Source organism: Thalia democratica, chromosome 2 (genome assembly GCF_965202585.1).
Source record: "Thalia democratica chromosome 2, ktThaDemo2.hap1.1, whole genome shotgun sequence".
Taxonomy (NCBI): Eukaryota; Metazoa; Chordata; class Thaliacea; order Salpida; family Salpidae; genus Thalia; species Thalia democratica.
This window is the reverse complement of record NC_139166.1, coordinates 13073346-13098036: the sequence shown is the minus strand read 5'-3', so window position 1 is coordinate 13098036 and position 24691 is coordinate 13073346. Positions and strand designations below refer to the sequence as shown.

The 24691-nt window shown below is 27.1% G+C and overlaps 1 protein-coding gene across 1 annotated transcript; it reads left to right on the top strand.

Moving 5' to 3' along the window:
• Positions 1–7203: 7203 nt before the first annotated feature.
• LOC145829545 (uncharacterized) lies at positions 7204–19134 on the top strand. Its single transcript, XM_082937383.1, has 9 exons — positions 7204–7464; positions 10206–10347; positions 11209–11294; positions 13107–13253; positions 15053–15165; positions 16069–16299; positions 17482–17595; positions 17806–17913; positions 18035–19134. The coding sequence occupies exons 1-9, from the start codon at positions 7264–7266 to the stop codon at positions 19095–19097; spliced, it is 2205 nt and encodes a 734-aa protein (XP_082793509.1). The 5' UTR covers positions 7204–7263; the 3' UTR covers positions 19098–19134.
• The last annotated feature ends 5557 nt before the right edge of the window (positions 19135–24691 follow it).

Below are 24691 nucleotides of genomic sequence, written 5' to 3'. Positions count from 1 at the left end.
ATGTTTTATTTTATAAAGCTCATTTTAATCAAATATTGCAACATTTTTCTTTTTACCTCACGCACTTTTAACTGTTTACCAAAAAAATTTGAGGTTAAAATAAAAAATATTATTGTTGTAATATTTAATCCTCAAAAGTTTGTTTGGCAGCACTTGGTAATAAATTTATTTTGTAGGCAGCTTTGTAAATTATTACTTGGGGATTATAAAAATATTGCTGCTTATGATACAGCGATATCTTACCAACTTTATATGAATTTTTATCGCATTATTCAAGAACAATGACTTCGATTTATGGCCAGGATATAAATATTGCCCTGGGCCTTAAACTTGACGCTAAATGTTTCGGTTAAAGCTTGCAAATTACCAAGGTCGGTAGACAGCAACATTTGAGCTGCTTTTTATCACTTTTAATAAAGTTTGATGTTAGTTGCAGGCCCATTTTTGTTACACTTTAAAAATTTGGGTGTCGACTTACTAATTGTTTTTTTTTTTGAAAGTGTATTGAAAGTGTAGCTTAATTAAGTAGTGCTTTTTTAATTTAACGTAAAACAAAACTAAAATTTGTTTAAAACAATTTGTAAAAAGCTATTGTTTGTTTACGTGCAGAAAAAGAGTTTAAAAAATTTGAAAAACAGAGGTGTGTTTTCATTTCAACTCTTGTTTGTAGATTGATGCGATATGTTCAGACATAAAAGAACATCTTTGCTTTTATCTTCACCGTGCATAATCATCGGATTATGAGAGATTATAAACGCACTTTCACGCTTGTTAAAAAATGTGTAATCTAACAATAAGCAAAATTTAAGTTGAAATTGTATTTAGAGAATTTTTATGAATAATTGATTTTCCTCTGTTCAGATGCATAAAAAAAGGATTGAAGTTAAGTTTAATTATGTGGGTTGTAATAGAATTATAGATTATATTGAAATTTAAAATAGTGCGGACTTAGAAAAGTAATTAAAATGACCTCGATTTTTAATCGTATAAAACTTATAGTTAAAATGATGTCGTTTTGTTTAAAGTTTTTTTTTCTATTTAAAAAACTATAAGTTAGTAACTGAATTAAGACTACTGTTTGACAGCTTAGCTTACGTATAAATAAACTACAAGTGAGGATTATTAACTTTAAAACCAGTTGTTATACTTAAAAACTTATTTTCATTCTTAAATCATTTTTAATTTATTTTTGTCAATTTTTAAACAAACTAAATAAGTAACCTTTAAATGATGATGTTTCTAATAGTTTCTTACTTCTGCTAAGTTGAAAAACTAAATAAAGTCTTTATTTTATACATCAAAAAGAAAACCTAAATTAAGTTGCAACTATAAGACATTAAAAAAACTATTAATAACTTTAAGTCTACTGAAGTCTTGAGTTTTTAATAGAGTAAATCATAAGTTGCTACAGTTTCAATACACATAAATAAGTGTATGTATATCACCTAAAACTTCAGAAAATGAAGTTAAAAAAGCTTACAATAAAAGTTTTAATCGAAAATTGTAGAGTCAAGTATGTTTTATTTTGCGATATTGTTAAAATTAAAAAAATATAGTTTTTTCTTTTAATGGTTATGTACGATACTATTAAACTCTTAAATTTAAAAGATTAATTTAGTACTTCTAATTCTTTTGAAGTCTTGAATGTTTAACATTGTATTTTGTACTTTGCTTCAGTATAATACAATAAAGATAAAAAACTAGAAAAAAAAAACTTTTAAAAGTTTTACAATGAAAAAGAGTAATAATACAGTTGTAGGTCTGATCAAGTCTCAAACTTTAAGTAATGCAAATCACATTTTGTTACAGTAGTAAGACGAGAAATATATAACTCAACTAAAATTTTCTGAAGAAAATTATAAAAGACTTACAACAAGAAGGATTCATCAAGTAATTGTAAGTCTATTCAAGTCTCGATTATTTAATTTTCTGCGGTTTTCCTTTGAAAGAAACTTCGGTTAAGTGTTGCGCGTCACAAATTTTGACAGTTTGAATTAATGTTAAGTGAACGTTCTGACACCGAGCACTAATTTTTAGTTGAAATATAATGTTTGCCCAACTTCCATTGTTTCACTTGTTTGTCGCAGGTAAATAGTTTATTGTGCGAGGAAATTCGAGCTGTCGGTGGTGTTTTTGTGTTCCGCTGTGTATTTGGCTAGCTGTGACGTACGTGATTAATTTTAATTTTTTTGTGAAAATGACCAATTCAGTGCTTTCAGTTTCGAATACGTTTTCTTTGGTTTTGTTGAGTAGAATAATTTGAAACGGAAACTTTTGTTGTTAGTTGTAGTCACGAAAAATATTCAGTTCTTTTCGAACCCTATTTTGGTTCGAGTTTTATTAAAATTTAATGTTTTTTTTTTTTTTCATAAAAGAATTAGAAAACTACAAAAGTTTGAAAAATTGGACTTTTTTATTTAAAGAATGCTCAATTAGTTACATTAAATATAGTTATTTTGCAAAATCTTTTGAAATTGGTTAAACTAGATACTTTATTTTAATTCATTTAGTTTTTATAAATTTATAACTGATTTATAAATTTTATAATTTTTTAGACGTCTCTATCAATTTTAAAACTTTAATTCAGTATTAATGTTTTAGACCTCGTTAAAAAAGTGATCTTTTTATATCACACTCCCTTTAGATAAGGAAAATGGAATTTTTTATCAGAAACTTTATTTACTTTGAAATTGTGTTTTTATTAGATGGACTGCTATGTCTACTTTAAAGAAAATATTTGTTGAAGAAATGCTATGAAACAACTATGTCTATAGAAAGTAATATTTATTTGACATTTTTTCTTTTAAGGCTCCGTTTTTTAAGTTATTTAAATGTTGTATTAATCAGCATTTTAATTTAAATATATCCTTTTCAATACAAATATTTAACGTTTGAAAAAAAAATAATCAAACCTTTTAATTCAACATATTAGTTTGGAGTTTTTGTATACAGTTTAAAAACACGATGATAGTTTATAGTTGTTCTAGTTTAAGCTAAAGATTTTGTATTTAAAATAGTTCTTTTGATTTTTTTTTTTATATCAAAAATTTGCTAACAAAACAGAAAACTTTTTAAAATACGTATATTTGAATCAAATGGCTTAAAACCTTTTATCAAACTAATTATGATTTATGTATTAGAGTATAATTTTTAAGTATTTAAACAAAATCTACAGTTATCATTTCCTAATAAAACTGAAATAGCCCGGCGATGATTCATATTTCAAATTATCAAAAAAAAGGATTATCAAAAGAACATCACGTAATAAACACCTTGCCCTCATTACAAAACCAAACACATCTGAATTCTTACTAAAATTTTGTGATACGAATGCACCCCAACACTACATAGGGCCTACAGGCGTCTCTACGCGGGCTTAAAATGATTTAACCGGATTAGGAAGAGATTTCAACACGAAGCCGACCTCGAGCTGAAATCATTCAACCATGACGTTAGATGCCTATGTGGGGAAAACGTTAGCGAAGGGAAATTAGTTGGTTTCAGATTTCAGTACATTTTACCTTAGTAACCTCTTGCTTGTAGTGAACTTAACCTATGAGGGAAAATAAAGGTTCACTTGATATTTTAATCTGGAAAAATCAAAGTTAATTAGCCTGTGCGTGCTATTATTGGTACATAATTGTTTAATTAATTTAACTATGAAACTTTTATTAAATAATCAAATTTGAATGGTCAAAAGCCCTTTAACAGAACAAATACTCCAATATTTAAAAGTTTCTAGCAGATAATTTGATATTAATTTTTTAATGGTAAAAATCGCGTGTAAGGCTTTGACCAGGCTTAATTATTTTCGCCTGAATTGAACCTTTATTACATGGGAATAATGGAATTTTGAGCAAACAACCAACGTATTTTACTGCATGTAAAAGCGTTTAGTGCTTTCGTTATATGAGGTTTATTTTCTACATATTATGATTAGTCAAATAAGTTTTAACTTTATTACTACAACTCATTTTAGTAAGGGTTTAACAAATAATATTTTGAACATTATAATATATAAAAAACCAAAAAACTAACTTGTAAAAATAAATTTTTAAAAGATTTGCTTGAAATACAGTTTTTTTTTTTATCAACCTAAACTCATTACCTAAATGGTTTTTCTTTTAAAGTTTGTAATAAAACTAAGAAGTTGTTATTACAAAAAAAACAACCAAAGCACAAAATTTGTAATTAAACTTTTAAAGCTTTAATGAGCTTTATTGAGATAATTTTAATAATTTAAAAAAACAAATGCATGAAAAAATAATGTCTTAGAATATTTTTAACAGTTGAAAAATAAATAGTATGCAGTTTTTAAATGCAGTTTAAGTTTTTAAAAACATTATAAAACTTGTTTTAAGTTCATTAAAATTGATTAGCAGAAATCCAACTGTTTGGTTTAATTTGTTTTATCTGGTAATGTGAATATTTTTCCACTTGAAAACCGTTTGTAAAGCACACTTGAATTTAAATCGAGTTAAGCGGGTTAAATTCCCATTCAGTAGTTAATTTGACTTTCATATTGCTGTTATGAAATTTGTTTAATCCATAGGTTTTCACTTAAACTGCGTTTTTTTCTATTTTGTACAAATTCTACAGGTTTTTACTTATACAGCTTTAAAACTTCATAAACAAAAAGTTGCTTTTTTCTGATGATTTTTTTTGAGTTTGTAGCATTTAAGGTTGAGTAGCTGTCTGAATAAGAAACAAAGATAACTAAATACTTTTCTTAAAGGTGTAAGCTCAGACTTGTTGACAAAGCATCTGCTTAATTGAAACAGTGCTCTTTCATCTTTACCCATAATTCATTAATTAATCATAATATTATAAGTATAATTTGAAATTTTAATAATGGCCTTTTTGTCAGCGAAAACTAATAAAAAACAATTTATAATTAAAAAGTGTCTTGAAGCTTCTTGATGTTATTAATTTTTTAGTTTTATTTTCTAATATTAATTCAAATATAGTTTATTTTTCTTTTTATTGAAAAATTGATGTACTTGATAGTGTATAAATAAAAAAGTTTTTCAAAATTAAAAGCTTACTCAACAACTTTTTTGTTAAAAACAATGATTCATTTAGTAAGTTATTGAAAAAACTTTTATTGAAAAGCATCTAGGCGTATTGACTTTATTTTTATTAATAAACTAAATTTTGTGCTTAAATCGTATAGCATATTGTAAAATAAAGTTTTAAAAATTTAAAAGTCGAGTTTACTTTTCTTTTGTAGAAAATAAACGATGATTCTTTAAGAAAATCCTTAAAAAAACTTTGCAGCGTTGAAATTTACCGAGGCGTGACAAATTAGCGGCGTTACCATGGCGAATTAGCGAGAGAAAAAATACGAGAGAGAAATTTTGCATAACGTTTTACCTCTGCGCTAGTTTAGAAAATCTCGCTTTTCTTTTTTTTTGTCGCCTTCAGAAAGGCTCTATTCATCGGCGGAAGTAGCAAAACAAATTTTGTAGGATCTCATTGTGGTGTTGAAGCTTTTGTTTAAATTAAAATGTTGAAGTTGATCAGTCTTTGTTTAGTTAAGTTTGTTTGTTGATCAGTATTTGAAATACTGGAGCTAGTATAAGTTTCGTGTTTTTAAAATATGGGTTTATTTCAACTCTAAAAAATTGTGTGCAGTTTGAATAATATAGAAAAATTAGTATATTTTAGTATCTTAAATTGTGTTTAGTTTAGATAAATTTTATTTTTTCCTATTTTAGCTGAACAGTTTTTAACCTCAGATTTTTACTTTTTAGTTTACATTACTCTTCAGATAACATTGTTGAAAACAAATTAATATTAAAAATAATAAGTATAACATAACTTAGTTATATATAGTTAGTCAGTGTTGGATATGCTTTTTAATGTATAATTAATTTCAAAGGCGCTTGCGACATCGTCTTAAACTTGAAACAAAAGCTTAATATTTACTCAGCTATCACAGCAGCTTTCAAAAACATAAAAAGGAAATATTCATCTTGGAAGTTTTTGTTTACAAAACACCCCAGAGGTCAACTGCTGTTATGAATATTCGGCGTTCAAAAATTTCGAGTGCGAATTTCGACGCAGGGCAGTTTGTTGAAAATTTCAAAGTTCAAGAGGTTTCGTCTTTCAACAAAAACAATGACACTCGATGCGAGAGGCAAACAATCAACTTTTGATGCTTCTGATTAGTCAACACACAAAAATGCTTGGACGTGATTGGTTATTAGTTGATGCTAAGCAGACTTGAAAGGATAATCTGAATTAATGTCTACTGTGTGGATTGATTTGCTGCTGTTTGCAGATTTATTTTTTATTAATAATTAATTTTTTTTTGTTAAGTTTATTGATCTTATGCTGCTTAATTTGCAATTTGTTTTAGTTTTTGGTGAACCATTTATTTCTAATGAGAAAGAAGTTATGTTTTTTTCAGTCAGATTTTAAGTATAAGTTATGTTAAATGTTCAGTGTGTTACATATACATTTAACATATCATTTTTAATTTGAAGCACAGATTCACGTATTTAACATTTTAAATCACTAAACACAACAGTTGTTCTTCGCTATCTAACCTATAACTTCTTTACCTTTTAATTTTTTAATTTATTTACTCCGTTTTTCATTCAAAAAAGTAATTATGTTTTTATCAACTAGAAAACATTCTTCAAGCGTCTGCTTTAATATTTTGCTAAGCCAATAATCACTTTTTGTTTACAACCCAATATAGAGGCGTCAATCTTATATTTAGCGCATCAATTCTAATTAACTTTTTGCTCATATCTCGCTTCCACGTTTGCTTCTAATGCATCTCAGAGTTTTTTTTTAGAACATCGCACTTGTGAATTAATCTGTTTATAATGAGCAGCTGCGTTCTTGCACTTTTTCATGATTGATTTTGTTTGTTGCAGTATTGCTAACGCCAACCAAGTAAGCTTGTGTTAGTTGTTAATGTGTTATCATCACGGTTGATGTATCAAAGGCGTGTATTAGAAACATTTTTAACCTGAAAAACTTTTATTACATTTTAGACAAATGATCTTTTAAGTATTAGCTTAATTCTTTTATTATATCTGTTACTAACTAAAACATAATTTAAACTGGCTTGTAATATGTATATATATATACTCTAAAGTAGAAAATAAAAACTCAAAATTTAGGTAATATTTTGATTTTATTCTATAACGAAATGATCATTTAACAATTATTTTCACACACAGATTCTGTTTAGTTTATTAAAACCATAAAAAACTTTCACAAAACTTGACAACAAATGAGCATATAAAGATGACGATGTTCAAACTCCTCCTTCTGATCATTATGACGTCACTGAGCCAGTGTCAACAGTGCTCCTTCTCTTCTGGAAACACGTTCTGCGAATCCGTGAACCTCCCAACGTTTCCTGATGATCTTCCCAACAACAACTTCATTTACATATATCAGTCCAACATGACCAAGATACCGGATAAAAATCTAAAAAGGCATTCGGTTAGTTGGAATTCTCACATTATTTTTATAATTACAATAATTATTAGGTTTTTTTTCTCTTATGTTTGTTTTAATAATTTTTTGGAAAACTTTGGTCTTCTATCTGTTTTAAAACTATGAAGCGTATCTTTTTTACCTTTAAAAGGAACTCGGTTAATTTAAAAAACAAAATACTTTTATTTTTTAGATATAAGAAATTTCTTGTTCTTTTATGACTTTAACATGCAACTACAGTTGCCATAATTATTAGCTTTTTTGTGATTTATTATGTAATTTATCAGCGATGCATCTTATAAGTCATGGCAACTATGATGTATCTTCCAATTGCAACCTATAAGAGTTTATAATTTTAGATTTTAAAACATTTATGAAAGTTTACAATTGTAAGTATAAAGCTTCAAGCTTAGTAGTATAAGTGTTTTATATTTTTAATAATTATAACGTGTTCTTTTGTTATTTTTACCTAAAAAGCTTAGTTTGTTTGTTGTCCTATACTTACGTTTTGAATATATTTGGTAACTTAATACATCTAATTGTTCTTAATTTTTTGATAACTTAAACTAGTTGAATTCATTATAAATTTAAGAAACATATTGTTTTGATTGTCTAGCATTTGGTACCTTTAAAAAAAACGTCTACGACAGATAAGAAAGCAATGTTTTCTTATTAAAGACCTCAGCAGATTATATCTGTAAAAACATTTATTGTCCCCAATTCGTTTGCGGCTTAAAATACCATAAAAAGATTGAGATCTCAATGCGAAAAGTCATCTTCTACCTGAAAGCACTTGTTTATACAGAGCTCGATTTTTAATCGCCTGTTTACCTTTCAGATTAAACGAACATCTGGACCTTACAGTGACGTCACAATACCGTAAAAAGCATAATTTTTCCAACCGTGTCATTGTCACAGTTTGTAAAAAGTTGACTTTTGTCTTCGTTGTTTATTTTCATGATTTTTACGGCGGTTTATCACAAACGCTAAGCTCGCGGTTTTCGATGCAAAGAAAATTTTGTTTGTTTTGAATTTTCGCCGAATTTCTTGCGTTCAAAAAAAAAAAACTCAGAAACTTTCGATTCCGCATGTAATCGCGCATCAGAGCGTTGCCATGCAGACAGTCAGGATGAAATCGGCGCCCCTTTGAAGTCCTCAAAGATGATTGGCTTAAAAAGTGTTCACGCTCTGATGAGCACGGCAGACTCGCTCGATGTTCGATGTTTGCTTTTTGGCAATTAACCGAGCCGCGAGCAAATATTTAACTTTCGCTTTTGTGAAATCTCAAAGCAAACATTCGAGCGGCTTTCTGTAAATTCTGCTGCTAAAAGGCTTCGTTGTGGGGCGGCCAATGTGTTTTTGAAAGGTTTAAATTTTTTCGGCAAATAAACTTACGCCCTTTTCATTATTTCTGTCTGCATGTTTGTTTTCTGTAAAAATTGATTTTTTATTTTTAATAACTGCTTAGTTTTCTTATACTGGTGCGAAAAGGTCAGGTAGAGCAAAATTAACGTGTCAACTTTTTTCTAAAAATAACGAAAAAAAAATAAAAAATAACATTTTCAATACAAAAACTGACATTTGCGGTCAAAGTGAGAATAAAGCGGTTTTATTTTTGCAGCGGCTAAAACAAGAGGCTTATTAAAAATTAGCCCTGGGCAGCGATTAATTAAAATAAAAAAACAAGACCAAAATAAATATTTTCGAACATTCACGAACTCACAGGATGTTTTGGGTTGTCATAGCAACGTGATTTGTAAAATTAATCACTTTTTGCAACCAGCTTATATTAGCTTGATAGAAAAAAAAAACGTTTAAATGCAAAGTAAATAAAGTTCACTAAACTTTTTAAGGTATATTAAAAAATGACCTCAACTTTATGTTTTTATTAAGAAATACATTTTAACGAAAAGTATAACATATTTAATTTTTATGAAAATTATTTTAGTGTTTTTTTAAACGAGCTTAATTCAGCTTGATCGAATTAAAAACGTTTAATTGAAAAATAAACAAAGTTAACTAAGTTTTAAAGTCAATTATAAAATGACCACAACTTTATGTTTTTTTACCTAAAATAATGTTCAATAAACGCATAACGTATTTAAATTTTATGAAAACATATTAATTTTTGCAATGAGCTTATTTTAGCTTGATCGAATTAAAAATTTATAACTGAAAAAATAGTAAAATAAAAATTAAACATAAACTTTTTTAAATTCCACTTTTGCCACAGTTTTAAACACACAATTAAAAATCAATTTGCAGTTTTATATTTCCTTCTGTTTTTAAAGCTGAAAAGTTCTAAGTACCTCTAAATTATTTTAAAACGCTAAAAAGCTCACATTGCAATTATATATTTTGTTACTTTTTGTGAACTTATTGTGTATTTTTATTTTTATCGTTTTATCATAAGGTTATATTGAATTTGTTTTATATTTTACAATTTTAAAACCTTATGATTAAAACTTTAAGTTTTATTATATGTAAAAATTTTACGCTATGATTTTTTTATAAATAAACTATTGGTAAGATGAGATTATTTAAAAAGTTTTATACACTGACAAGTTATTAAAATTAAATTATTTTTTAATTACTGTGAGTCGCCCTACGTCATGAAGTAAAGTAAATTAATCATTTTTGTTAACTTGAATAAATTTTAAAGTATTTCTTATACAACTTGTAATCAATAAACTTTGTCAATAGCAGTTTTCACACTAATATAAGTTATGAACTTTTTTTTTTTGCAGAATTGTGAGTCCTTGTACCTGATAAGGAACAAGCTGAACTTCAAGAGTCTGGGTGAAAAGGGTTTCAAGCAGCTGACTAAATTGACCACTTTGGACCTGAGCAACAACAAGTTTGAAAGCATCAGGCCCCAACTGGTGTCAGGTTAGATTCAGACTTTGTTAGAAAAATAAGTTTTTACATTGTAGTTTGTTCTATTTAAAGTTTTACTTTAAACATTTTACTGGTTTTATGAAAACATTATACTAATCATTTAAACTACAAAATTTACACTTCTTATTTAATATGATTTAAATTTACATAATATAATTAAATAAATAATAAAAAACTTCTTCTTTACTATTATTCGTTCCATTTAAAAATATTTTTTTTGACGAAATTAGTTAAAGTGGATAGTTGGTTTTTACCTCGATCAGAGTTTACTTTTCCTCTACACCAAGTCTATTGATAATACTTAATTTGACGTAGTATTAATAAGAAATATCATTATTGGTGTGAAAATATTTGATGACGTTTAAGTTATCAGTTATTTTCTAGTTTTTAGAAAAAAAAAACATTAAGCTTTACTTTTAAACTTCAACCTAGTTTTACTAAAATAAAGTAACTTTCCTTGAAGTAAGTTTTCCTCGCTAACTTTATGTAATATTTACTTAAATACACTTATCTGTGACTAATAAACTCCAACTTATCATGTAACGATTAAGAGATTGTTTATCAGCATTGTCTTGCGAATGCAGACAACTTTGACACAAATTTTCCACTTAAATTGATTAAGTTTGTCACTTTGCATGGAGTGTGTTTGAGTTTGTTTGAGTTGAAACTATAAACAAACGTTTTCTGTGAAGCTTTATAACGTTTAATTGAAGCTTATTTATACGTAAACAATAAGTGTTGTATTAGTTCAAAAAACAACAATGTTTTTAAAGCAGTATTTGAAAACAAAGTCGCCATTATTAAGAAAAAAAATTAGTTATATGATTTTTTATACACAATTATTTTTTACAGGCATGAAAAATCTGGAAATACTGAAACTGAACGGCAACAGCATCTCAAGAATTTGGACAAACGCTTTTGTTAATCTCAGTAGCTTGGTAAGTACCATTTTTAAATATTAGTTTTTATTATTTTTTGGTGACAAAATATCCAAACAAGTTTGTTGGGTTGTAATACAGCTTTGAAAAATAATTAATTTTCGTTAAATTTATTAAAACTACAAGAAATCAGAAAAAAATACGTGGTCAGTTTCAATAAACAATAAAGTTTTCAATACGGTAAAAAAGAACGTTTGTAAACTTAAACAAAACTACAATAATTAGTAGCATAGACAAGTTTTTCCAGTTCAAATAAACAAATAACTTTTAAAAACTGTTGTTAACTTTGAATATGTTAATTTTAACTTATCAATGCTAACTCTGTTATCTTATTGAATTCGATTAACCAACCGTTTTTCTTCTTATTTATTCAGAGTTTTGGCAATTATCTTGTTTGTTGAACCAATAAAACGAGTTTAGCAAAGTAAATTGCATTGTTTGAAAAACTGTTTTAACAGACAAGCCTTCTTAAGCCCCTATGTGAAAAACAAAATGCGCTGAAAGTAAACATTAATAATTTACGATGGGATTTGCTTTATTGGGCTAAAAACAATACAAAACAGTTAAATTTTTAAGCTTCTTGAACAAAAAGGTGTGTTGTTTGTGTTAAACAAATACTATATAGTTTAACAAGTGAATGTTTGTGTACTTTTGGATGAAATTTATATCAAAGATGGTTTTGGTAAATTTTCTACGTCTACTTAGCTGTTATTAAGGCAAAAAATACTTTTTTATCACTTTTACTATTTATCTGAAACATCTTTTTATAATGCTTAGACTACAATACGTTTCACTGTTATAAAGTATTTGAATTTTTGATCATATGTTGTTTGAAACAATTAAAAACTTTAAAAGTGATCAGAATCATTTATTCATATATTTTCAATTTACAAATAACACTGAATGTTTAAATGATACCTCTATTAGTGAAAACATCGTTTATTTAGGTGTAAACTTTTGTACGTAATACTTTTTATATATACATTTATTACTTGATAGCTATAATTATTTAGTTTACCTTTCATTCAATTATATTTTAATCAATTTCAGTTTATATTTGTGTTTTTCGAGCAATTTGCTGTTGTTAACTTTAACTCATGAAACTAAAAGTGGTCAAAAAATGCAAAACTTATAAAACTCGGAATTTTCTGAAAAAACGTCGTAAAACCACTTGTGCTAAAAAGCATGACACCCAAGACATATAAAATTGTCTTTCAGCACACGGAATGTTTGAACAAGAAATAAAAAGCTTTTACAACAGCAAATTGGATGTTTTCATAGGAGTTATGCCTTCATTATTGTGAAAAGGAAAATATTTTTTTAAGTAAGCAAGCAGTAAAGAAAACAGATAACTTGACGTCAAGAAAAAAAATGTTTCTGTATTTTAAGCAATATACATAGGTTCAACATTAAAAGAAATTAGAAAGTATATAAGTTAATTTTACGGGCTACGCACTTCTTATAATTCAAACTATAGTTTAATTTTTTTAAATGCTTTAAAATATAGTATAGTTTCAAACTTTGAAACCCATTAATATTTAATAAACCATAAAGTTTTTATAAATAACTTTCAAAACTATTAATAATTGTTTAATTGTATCAAAAAAAACTGAATAACAATTAAAACCATAATTTAGTCAACTATAAAGTGTGACTTGGAAACTATGTTTTTAATCTATATATAAACGAAATAAATATCTCTAAAAACCACATCAATTATACCTAAAAATCAATTTAACTTTTCATAAAGTTGTCTTTACTTTGTTTTTGTTCTTATTTTGGTCACACTTATAACTTGGTTAAATCCAACAGATTGAACTCCATATAAACGACAACCGCTTGGAATCAGTGCCTCAACTTACAGGACTTTCCAAGCTACAAAAGCTAACTCTAAACAACAACAACATAAAAACGATGACTTACAGCTTCAGAAAATTAACCAATCTTAATACTTTGGAGGTAAGAATAAATTATTTTTAATTAACTTTTCTGAGAAAATCTACGTATAAAACAATCATTACGTAATATATGTTAGTGATTAATTAAACCTTTCATTTGCAATTAATTTTTCAATTATGTTTTGTTGTTTGTACCTAATTCGTTTTTAATAAACATGCAATCATGCTTTTAAGGGTAATGTGGTCATTTAAAACAGCTTAATTTAAACGCGGTCATAATCAACACACAAAGGTCTGTTTATTGTAACAAACTGCCAACGGTAAAAGCCATTTAGCTAAATGAGAAGCTATTTAAGATTTTAGTCTGCAGCTAATGAAAGTCGTAAAATTAAACGAGTTTTGCACTTTAATTGTTCTCATTTTCACAAAGAGGTCTGTCGTTTTGAGTTCGCTTCAAAGATCAAAGAAGCCAATTACTTGGTGGTAAAAGTTTAAAAAAACTTATCTCTTTGGAAGATAGTGTCTAAAAAACGAGTTTCGAAAATTATTGTTTGAATTACTTAAATGAGTTGTTAGTTTTTTTTTTCTTTTAAAACTTTTAAAAAAGTACTTTTGTAAAACAGTTTAACAACTACACAAAATTGTTCAATAATGGTAATTTAATTTGTGTTAAAATGAATTGTTTGACTTCATTCAATGCGACAAAAAGCAACACTTTTAATATAAAATACAAAATGTTTTTTCATTCAAGTTTATAAAATACTTTGACGTTTTTTTTTCTTTCTTGCTTCTAATAAAAAATCACCCTATTTCAACTTAAATTTAATTACTAGTTTTAAAAATGTAATTGATAAAATGTTTATAGTTAGAAAATAAGCAATTTTTTTCAATTAAAAGTTGATAATAGAAAAGTGTAAATTTAACCTTGCTAAATCTTAACTTTTTAAAGAATTAAAAACTGTAACTTTTTTCTTTTACGACGTTTATTTAGAAATTTTACATTAACCAAAAATTCATCTAATTTCAACTCTGATTATTACTTTCGAACATTCTGCTAGAGTAAATAACCCAAGCATAGGCAATTTATTTTCAACTAAAAGTTAGCAACACCACAATGCAAATTATACCTTTCTTAATTTTGCCTGTTTCAAAAATAAAAAACTGTACTTTTTTACAAAGCCTTTTTTTAAATTTCACATCAACAAACTATCCATATAATTTTACACAGTCATTTACTTTGTAAATTTCTATAAGAATTAATAAAATATCGTAAGCAGACTTTTTTTCAACTTTTAGTTAAAAACGCTTCAGTCGAACACTTATATTGTTTCAGTCAACATCAAATCATTTAAGCTTAGCTTTGACAACTAATTAAAAAAACTTTTTTAATATAAGTTATAATAAAAATTTAAGCAAATTGTTTTCGATTTTTAGTTAACACAGCGCAAATCTTCGAGATAATTTGCATAGCGTCGATACGCATCAGTGCGCACGAATAGTGGCTCGAAGTTAATAAAGCGATTTGCTGACCCTCGATGCTGAAAAAGTGTTAATTTACTTGTAAACCGTGAACAGAGTTGGCAAAAAATATAGATTGTGTGTAAACCTGATAAGACAATTTTTTAATTGTTGCTTTTTGTTTTCTGATAACAAAATTTATTTTTTTGTTGATACTTGTTTTCGAATTCAAAGTAAAAAAAAAACATTTTCTAAGGAATAATTTTAAACTAGTTGTATCACACATTTATTCATTCCATAGATTTTGATAGAATTACTTAAACAAGCATAAGTTATAAGTGAATTGATTATTTTATCTTTTGTTCTGTATCAAAAATTAATTCAATAATATAACATTTTAAGGTATCTGGGAACAAAATCAACTTTATCCGAGTAGACACTTTTTCTAAGTACGACAAATTAACTTCATTAGATGTCAGCAAAAACTTTCTGAAAAAAGTTCCAGAAGTTGTAAAGTGAGTGAATCTTTAACAATAACTTTTTTTATTTGTGTACAAGATAGTGTAATTAGCAGTTTGACAATTTACTTTTTTTCTTAACTTAAAAGAAAAATTAAATTTAAACTTCTCAATAATTACTTTACTTTAAAACTCATAGGCAAATTTTTTTAAACTAACCTTTTTTTATCATATGAACTAAAGAGCAAAGAAATTTAAGGCATCTCTTTAAACAATTTTGTTAGTGTAAAAATCATTTGTACAGAATTTTTGTGTTACTTGTATTATTAAAGTAAAAACCATTTATTTGCTTAATATCTGAATCATTCACATCAGTCTTACCATTGCAGTTTTGTTGTTTCATACTCGAAAAAGCACGTATCAACCTTTTAACTTATATGGCAAAATAAAAATTCTCAAGATTTTAATGTCACACAACTTAATGAATACGTGATTTCTCAGTAGAAATCTAACTGACTCTAGTTTATCAAACTTGAAACATTTATTATTTTTAAACTATTTTATTTTATCTTTTTAGTCCCGAAACATTTTAAAGCAAAACTGCACAAAGATTCTAATTATAAAAATTCAAAACTATTTTGAAATATTTATCTTTTTGTTTTTACAGTCAAAAATTTTTTGTCCTGTTCTTTTATTATTACTTTTTGAGATTTTAATGAGACTGCCTAAAATCTTTTATGAAAAGTTAAACCGCTATGTAACTCAAAAACATGCATGTACTGTACTGCTTCTTTTTTATAGTTTTACAACAGCAGCTTCATTTAACTATTCTAACTTATCAATCTTAAAACAGTTTTGTATCTTTTTAATTTAATTGTAGTCAAAAGCTTTAGTTTTAAAATAAGTTAAAACATTCACAAACTCTGAGTATCATCTTTAAAACTAAAAACTTTCCAACAGCAATTTCACATCGCTCCAACAACTCAAACTGGCCGGCAACCCGATATCCAAATTCCCAGAACTCCTCATGCACCGTTTATCCGACCTGCGGATGCTCGATCTGAGGAACATGCGGTTAAGCGAGGTCCCGTTAAACTGGCTGCCGTACACTTGCAAAGTGAACACGGTTTACTTGGCGGGAAACCCTTGGGTTTGCGAGTGCAGCATTTCAGCCTTGGCTAGATATTTCAGGTGAGTGAACATTTATTATTTATTATTAAAATTTTCATCTATTTAATAACTCATATTATGGCTTTACGTTGATTTATTAGCAACATGTCTACTTTTGTAAAATATTTCAGATGAATTTTTTATACGTATTGTTTATGATGAACTATAATAATAACTTATAATAAGAATTATTACTTACAATGTAAGTGCAATACTTCATGCCAAATATTTTTGTGAAATATTTTTTAGACTAAACCTTAATAATACTATAACATAGTTGAGTAAAAAAATGTTTTATGCAAAAATTTGAAAGTTTTAAGCATATATTTCTATAAAATGTAATTTTTCAATAACAATAGCTTTGTAGCTATTAAGTTTCATAAAGTTTAAAACACTTTTATTTTATAACTACCTTATCTATTTTAAAATACTCTTGTTTATCAGCTTAAAGTCTGAAAATTAGATTTTCTTTGAAAAAACTAAACATTCTAAATACTGACATTATGATCTGCAATAGTCTTGCAAAGTGTAGATAAAAATCAAATTATTGTTTGTTTTAATTTTAAGTTTATCCCTAATGAGTCACTTACTTCGTGCTTTTAACAATTCACTTAATCAAACTTAGATTATCTGATTGACTTACACAAGTTTACGTCATCAAAAGCTGTTGAGTTTTACGTTTATATAAAAACCTACACTAAAAACACAACCAAAATTGAAGATACATTTTTTTGTATTAGATAGTAATTTATTGCTTTTAATTTGTTTTTCTGTTAATGAAAACAAGTATTGATTTCTATTTTTACTAATTTACTAAAACTACTATTGTTTAACTGATTGGGTAAGGTGGGCAAAGGCTTAGGCTCAACGTTATAGTTATGGGGAAATTGGTTAAGGTTAGGAGTTTATATTTTGTTAATGTTGTTATCTAATAACCCTTTTTTAGTAAATAAAAATACACGCAACTGTGTACTAAACTTTGATTACTAAATTACTAAACTATATTTACGTTAGTTAAATCACTAGTCATTCATGTTATATTAATTGACAAGTTTTTGTTTTGTTAACTTTAATTATTCGTATTTTTTTACCAATAGTGACTTGCAACTTGCTAAACTATTTTTACGTCACTCAGTTAACTAGTCGTTCATGTTACACAAACTTTAATTGTTTGTTTAATTTAATCAAAAATATTTGTTTTAGGTTTTTCAAAGGCTTCTACGATCTCGGCCAGAGCAAATGCACTTCTCCCAGGAGAAAGATGGGCATTTCCCTTTTAGAAGAAATCGAAAATTACGACACATTCCGTTGCGGACAGTAAGTTATTGTTTTCTTACAACGCCCTGGAAATTTTTCAGCTAAAACTTTACTGTAAAGTAAAAAACGTAGCAATGTGTACATCTATCAATCATATTTTATTTATATAAGTATAACAAAAACAAAGTTCTTTGGTTTTGTATAGGTTCTCTAAAACTTAAAACGCCTCATAGAGTAATTTTTTTTTATTATAACTTTTTTTTCTTACAGATTACCAGAAGTACTTCCACCAAAATCAGTTGCAGCAGGAAAAAGCAAGGTTGTATGTTTCAATGGAGCGGTAAAAGAAAACTTGAGCAATGATACCTTCATTTGTAGGTTTGTAAAGTTCTTGTTTGATACTCATACCAGAATCTGAAATGATAGTTTTTTTAACTTAAACAAAAAATTTACGATTGTAAGCTAATAAGTTTTTAAAGTTTAATATAAAATCTTTCAGGTGCAAATCTGGCTACTCGGGACCCGACTGCTCTCAGCGGTCCCATCAAAAATCCCCTTCATCGAACCAACTTGACGTCACAAACAACAAGTTACACATCACGCGTGACAACCTGGGTGAAGTCAACATCGTTTTGCCCAGGGTCGGCATCGAGTACCTGGTAACGGTTGCCAGGGAATCAAAAAGTGGGAGGTGGGCGCAAGTGAGCAGCTACTACAAGGTGATGGTGAGCAGACAGGAGAAGGTTGCGGGTCTGAAGAGGGGGGAGACTTACAGGTTGTGCGTCTGCGTGCCTGAAGAATGCGACGGGGACCGGATGTGCGGCGTCGTTTCCATGGTTGCCGTGACAACGACAGCACCCATAACAACGACCACTTTAGGTAAGATTGACGTCGTGCAACCTAAAGTTAAGAACCAAGTAGAAGAGGATAAGAATGAAGAGGAGATAGATGAGATCTCATTTGACGTCGAGAGCCAACAGGTGGAAGGTTTGGACCAATCAGAAAAAAGCTCGTACTTGGACGAACCTTCCATCTACCTGATAGTCGGAGCGGTCATCAGTCTGTTGATCATCTTCGTCTTCGCTTCCTTCATCCTTCTCTTCAACAGGAGGAAGAGGAAGGAAATCGCCATGGAAACCGGGATGAGGAGGGAACTACGTCATCACCCGGGTTGCCACGGAGACGAGACGGAGATGGTTGCGATGAGGGTTGGCGACGATCTGGGTTGCCATGACGACTACGAGCGCCCCGTGACGTCATTCAACAACAATTATGACATCACACAGCAAAAGGGGAACTACCACCCGGTCGGTTGCCATGACAAAAGGTTGCGTCACCACAGCGAGCAGTTCGTTTCCATGACGCCCATGGCAACGACGGTGATGCGGGCGCGCGACCCTCCACTGCAGAGAGGCTACCACACGATGAGCCCCCACTCGGCTTTTAGGGGTAACATGGGAAGTTTGCGTGGCAACCAGGAGTTGCCTAGTAACTATTTACCGCCAAATTTGCAGCAAAGTTACAGGACTTTAAGACATAATGACGAAATCATTGAAGTTTGATTTTGTTTTTGTATCTAGTTATTTATTTATATTCAATCATGTTTTTTAAGTACTTTTATTAGTCTTACAAATCTAAGTGCTCAGTATAACATAAACATATATATAAATACATATATATATAAATTGGTTAAGTGAAGTTTGGTTTCAACTACAAATATGTTTTGTAAAATACTGCTGTGATTAAACTTTTGTACTTTATTTTTTTTGTACCTTTTCTATTTAGTTTTATATGTTTTCTTTCACTCATTTCTGTTTAACTCTGTGAAGCACATTAAATGTTGTTTTTTAAAGTAAATAAAAAGTCTAAGAAACAATCTAATTGTTAAAATCAATAACAAGAATACACATTGTAAAAATAGATTGCATTTTATTGATACGTTTTTATAAAAAATGTTGTACCTTAAAATTTCTATTTAAGATTATTTGACTTTAGTAGTAGATTTAGAAACATTTATAAAAATTTTAATATTTAGCTATAATTGTTTTTATCAAACTAAAGTGTTATAAGTTAAAAGCAATAAAACTATTGCACATTATGTTAGCTTGCGCTTTAACGAATATTAAAAAAAAATATTTTACACATTTGAAAAGTTTTACTGTGATTTAATTTTGTCATTATGTAGTTCTTTGACTGTATGTTAAGGTGCATATTCTGTATGATTTTAGACTTTTGATGCTGTTTTAATTGATAGATTAATAAAAGTTAATTGCTGATCTTTTTTATTTAAATTCATTTCTTTTGAAGTATATCGTTTTTATACGCTTAGTTTTATCTTTTATAATTTTTTATTATGGTTTGTATCAAACTGAGAAAATAAACAACAAAAATTACAAAGAAATAACAGTCATTTTTTATACTAAGTAGTACTTTTTATAATTGCCACATAAAACGCATACCTAAATTTTTAAATGGCATGTTCATAATACAAACGAATACAAGGAAAAACTATTATAGACTTACGTAAAAATTAAACCTTAAAGAAAAATTTTGAATAAAATTAATAAGTTTTTTACCTTGAAATCAAACAAAGTGTTAAAGTTTCAAAAGCATTACACAGCAAATTACGTATGGCATTCCAAAATATAATTTTATGTAATTGCATAAACTATTTAGAATTGGACTGCAAACACAAAAGATAACTTTAACTTGAACAGAGAAAATTTAATATAAGAAGATCATAAGATAAACTTTTAAACCCGGCATTACACTGGCTAATCTCTAAATTATGTTCATACGTAATTTTTTTAAAGTTTTTCATGGAAATCTGATATTTTTAATGCTAACATGACAAGTTTTAATATTTTAAGATATATACGAAGCTTAAATGTAGAAAAAGGTTGTTCATATATTTTATTTTTAAAGTTCTGCTTTTAAAAATCTACCTAACTTAGTTTTTTTTTAAGATTAAAAAAATAACCTTAAAGTCTGTTTCAGGACTTGTTTCAGAAATAAACTTAAGGGACTTATTCAAATATGTTGAAAACACTTTTAAAAAAAACTTTAGACAACGATTTTCATTACTTACATATACAGCTATTTGTTATAGTTTAAGCAATATAATAAAATGCTTAGGTCGTCAAGCAAAAAAAAATTAAAAACAAATGTGAATGTATTCAATTTAGAGCGGATGATTTTAAACAAAGTCCAAACTAAAAAGTTTTTAAGTCTTTTAAAAAATAACTATACTGTCTGTTTTATAAATTTGTTTGTATATTACAAATTTAAAGTAAATATTATAAAGGTTTTTTATTTCTTTTTCTCTTTGGTTTTGTTATTAAAAGTTAAAAATTAGTAAAGTTATTCACAGTCAAACCAAAAAAGCGTTTGAAAAGCAAAACTATAAATTTTTTAATCGTTTAATATATATATGTATGTACAATTACTTTCAAACTGTTTAAAAACAATATTAAGAAAATCTAAGTTTAGAGTAGTTTAAGATCTCAACTTGGTATTATTAAATTATTTATTTAACTTTTGTTATTAAAAACACAGCATTATATTTCAAATAAGTAGTTACTTAAAAAACTTAAATGAATTATAAAAATAAGTTAAAATGTTTTTTGCAGTTAGTGTGTTTTTATTTGCTTTTGAAACAAATTTTGGCCCGTAGTTTGCTGAATGTTGATCTAAACCGGCCTTTTACCAATAGTTGTACAAGTTTAATACTATTTAAGTGTAATAAAACATAGTCACCTGAAAAAACGACTAAAATGTAGTGAGGTAATAATTATATCAGCGTCTTGGCTTACTAACATATTAACAGTACTTTTTCAAGTAAGATTTTTATATTTTTACTGGCTGCTTTAAACTTAACAAGAGCTGGGGATTTAACTAACCACCTGCTGTAATTTGCCGACCCCTGGTCCAAAACTTTACTCTCTTGTTTATTATATATACTTAGTTTATATTTCAATATCGTGTACTCTTTTAGCTGAAAATTTTTCACAAGATCTAAGACAGAGTACAAAATACTTTAAAATTAGTATAGAAATGTTTTAGTACATAGGTTTTTTTTTGCTAAGAGACTAAAGTTCCAGTCAATTTTAGTAAATAATGTTTAAGTTCCATCATTAAAATAAACATAGATATTGTTTGTTTATACTTAAATGTTTAAATTTAAACTAAAACTTTTAATTCAAATTAATATTTACTTTGTCATGTAAAGTTGCTCATTTTTAAATTTACACTGAAATTGTGTATTAAGTTGAATCTTAAAAACTAGTCTATTGTAAATACGAATACAAAACTAACTATAACTTAGACTGTGTAACCTTAACATTCTGGTTTTTAATTGGTAATAATCGTTGTGTAGTTACATGTTATATTTTTCAAGTAAAGGTTAAAACTACTAAACTTAAAGTAATTTTGAAAAAAAAACAATTCTAGTAGAAAATTTTAGACTTTTAATTTTTTGTAGAAATTTTACAGAGTTTGGCAGTAAATAAAAAAAAAGTTCAATTGTGTAAGCTGTTATGTTGTAGATTTACATAAAAAATCTATATAAAGACTGTTTTGACAAAAGGTAGTACTAAAAATAGTACACCGCTCGATTTGTATAAGTTACAACAAGTCAAACTTTTCTCTGAATGTCGATATTTATTTAATATGTACATCATAAAACTTGCAATATTGATTTTAGTTGTAAAAAGGAGCATACTTGGCTTTCTAGTACTCAAAAGTGTTGAAATCACTCACAAAAATAGTTGCGGTAAAAAAAAAGTAAGAAAAGAAAATTAATTATAAAATTACGGCTTGGCATGTTTTCGTAATAAATAACAAAGTTGACAACTGTGTAAAGTTTAATCAACTACATCAAAGTAACAAAATCAATGCAGAATGTACTTACAAAATGTAAGTCGTGTCAACATTATTTTTCTGATTAATAGAGACTTGAGAAAGTGCTTAAAATACTGTGTTAGACGGCTTCAAACTCATTTTTGTGTTTATAAAACAAAACTTTAATATGTATTTAATTTCAATGAATGCATGTTTAATTAACCTAGAAGGCTAAAAGCGCAGTTAACTTTTTAGTGACTGTAGTTACGTGTAGACTAAAACATAATTATATTGAATAAATTCATGTTTATACAAATAACACATTTTAATAATTAAGTTTTTTATATGGAAAAAGTATTTTTATTTATATTTTAAAAATGTCACAAAAATATTGTTTATAAGTTGCAAACAATTTGGTTTGCCTTGTTCAAGTATTTTTTAACTCCTAAGACTAAAAACTTTAGTTTTTATAACAAAAACTTATAAAAATAAAGACTACAAGTTCATTTACAAAGTTTTAACTTCTTTAAGTTCGAGTAAGCTTCTTACGTAATTTTACAGGAAAAAAACTAAACATGTGTATATATTTCTAAAAGGCTTTCTAAAATTGTGTTACAAAACTGTTATTTATGATTAAAAAATTGAAAATATTTTTGTGATAATTTTAAAAATAGTTAAGCTAATGCTACTTTAGTTCTTAGCTAAGTAAAATTAAAAAAAAATATTGTACTAAAGTCAAAAGGTAAAATGATATAATATATTATATGATGTGTAGTAATATTTTTTGATAAAAACTTTTGAAGTACATAGGCTTTACAAATTCTGATTTGTGGTAACTACAAGGTACTACTATCCTAATATCGAAAAATCATCGTTCTGTGATTCAATTTAAGTTTTTGTTTGTCATTAAACCCAGACATATTTGTATTATGTTGTTGCAGATCTGTGATAAAATTTAAATTATACATATAATAAGTATAAAAATAATTTCATAAAATACTAAAACTGTACCCAATAAAACCTGTATAAGATTTTGCTAGTTTAAACTTTCAAAATATCAACTTAACAAAAACTTTAAAACTTTTGTTAAAGGCATTAGTTTTTTTTAAAGTAGGAAAAAATCATTTGACGAAATCATTCAAGAAGTAGTTATTTTTTTCTCTAGTAGTTTATAACTATTTTTGAGTTCAGTGGCTTGTGTGTTTTCCTACATAATCATAAGTTCTTAATTTGTTTTTTTTTACTTTTTTAAGCTCAATTTGTGTTATCAAGTACTTTGTAAAATAATACACAAGAGTGCAAATTTGGTTCATTTAACTATTATGCATTAGAAAATATTATCAAAGTTTATTTTATAAGCTTTATATAGTTTTTTATAGATATATTTTTAGTTATAGCAGAGTTGTACGTTAGTTTTATACCATTGTTAGCTATGGTGCTTTATAAACTAGTAGATTTTTAAATTTTGTAAATACAAAGACTGCAAACAAAATGCGTTTATTTTTTTAAACCTCAAAAACTATTTTTTAGTTTTCACCGAAAAACTAACAAAAAACTAAACCTTTACTGTTAGCTTAAGAAGCTCAAATTATGATGCTAAAAACAAATAAGATCGTGACACGATGCACCCTTGTAGACATTATTTTACAAGAGATTAAAATGATTTACCGGGATTAGGGAAAGATTTAAACACGAAACTGATTTTGAAAGTGAAATCATTCAACCATGACGTGTGCTGTTAGTAACATAGTCAGGTAAAATTTGAAAATCAGTGAAAAAAAAAAGAGTTTTAAAAAAGAATCCTCTGACCTTTGTTTATACTGTTTGTAAAGAACTAAATTGGTATAATAAAGTTATTACTATTTTTGTTTAAAATTTTTGTGTATACAATTTAAAAGTAAAAAGTGTTTAACTTCTTTAGTTTAGGTTTTTTCATTAGAAATATTTTTGTTTGAATCCAAAATTATAAACTAAATAGTTTTATTTATTTTATAAAGACTTATGTAAACTGTCTATAAAAATTATAAAGTATATTTTGATAAATTGTTATAAAACTACTAAAACTAATTTTTTTTAATTTTATAAATGAATAACATTCTAAAATTACTTTATTCATAAAAAACACATAAAATCTTAATTGCTTTAATCTTAAAAATACCTATCAACAAAAAAATTCACGAGCTAAAAGTTTAATTAGATGTGAAAAAATTAAATTTTATTGCTCAACATTGAAACAAAAAATCTTTTACAAGTACTTTAAAGTAAGGTTAAATTGATTTATTTAACAACTGTTTTATTTATTCATTAAACAATATGA

Coding starts and splice junctions, on each gene's coding strand:
- LOC145829545 (XM_082937383.1), top strand. CDS start 7,264: ATGACGATGTTCAAACTCCTCCTTCTGATCATTATGACGTCACTGAGC. Junction 13,254..15,052: donor CCAATCTTAATACTTTGGAG/GTAAGAATAAAT, acceptor TAACATTTTAAG/GTATCTGGGAACAAAATCAA. Junction 17,914..18,034: donor AATGATACCTTCATTTGTAG/GTTTGTAAAGTT, acceptor AAAATCTTTCAG/GTGCAAATCTGGCTACTCGG.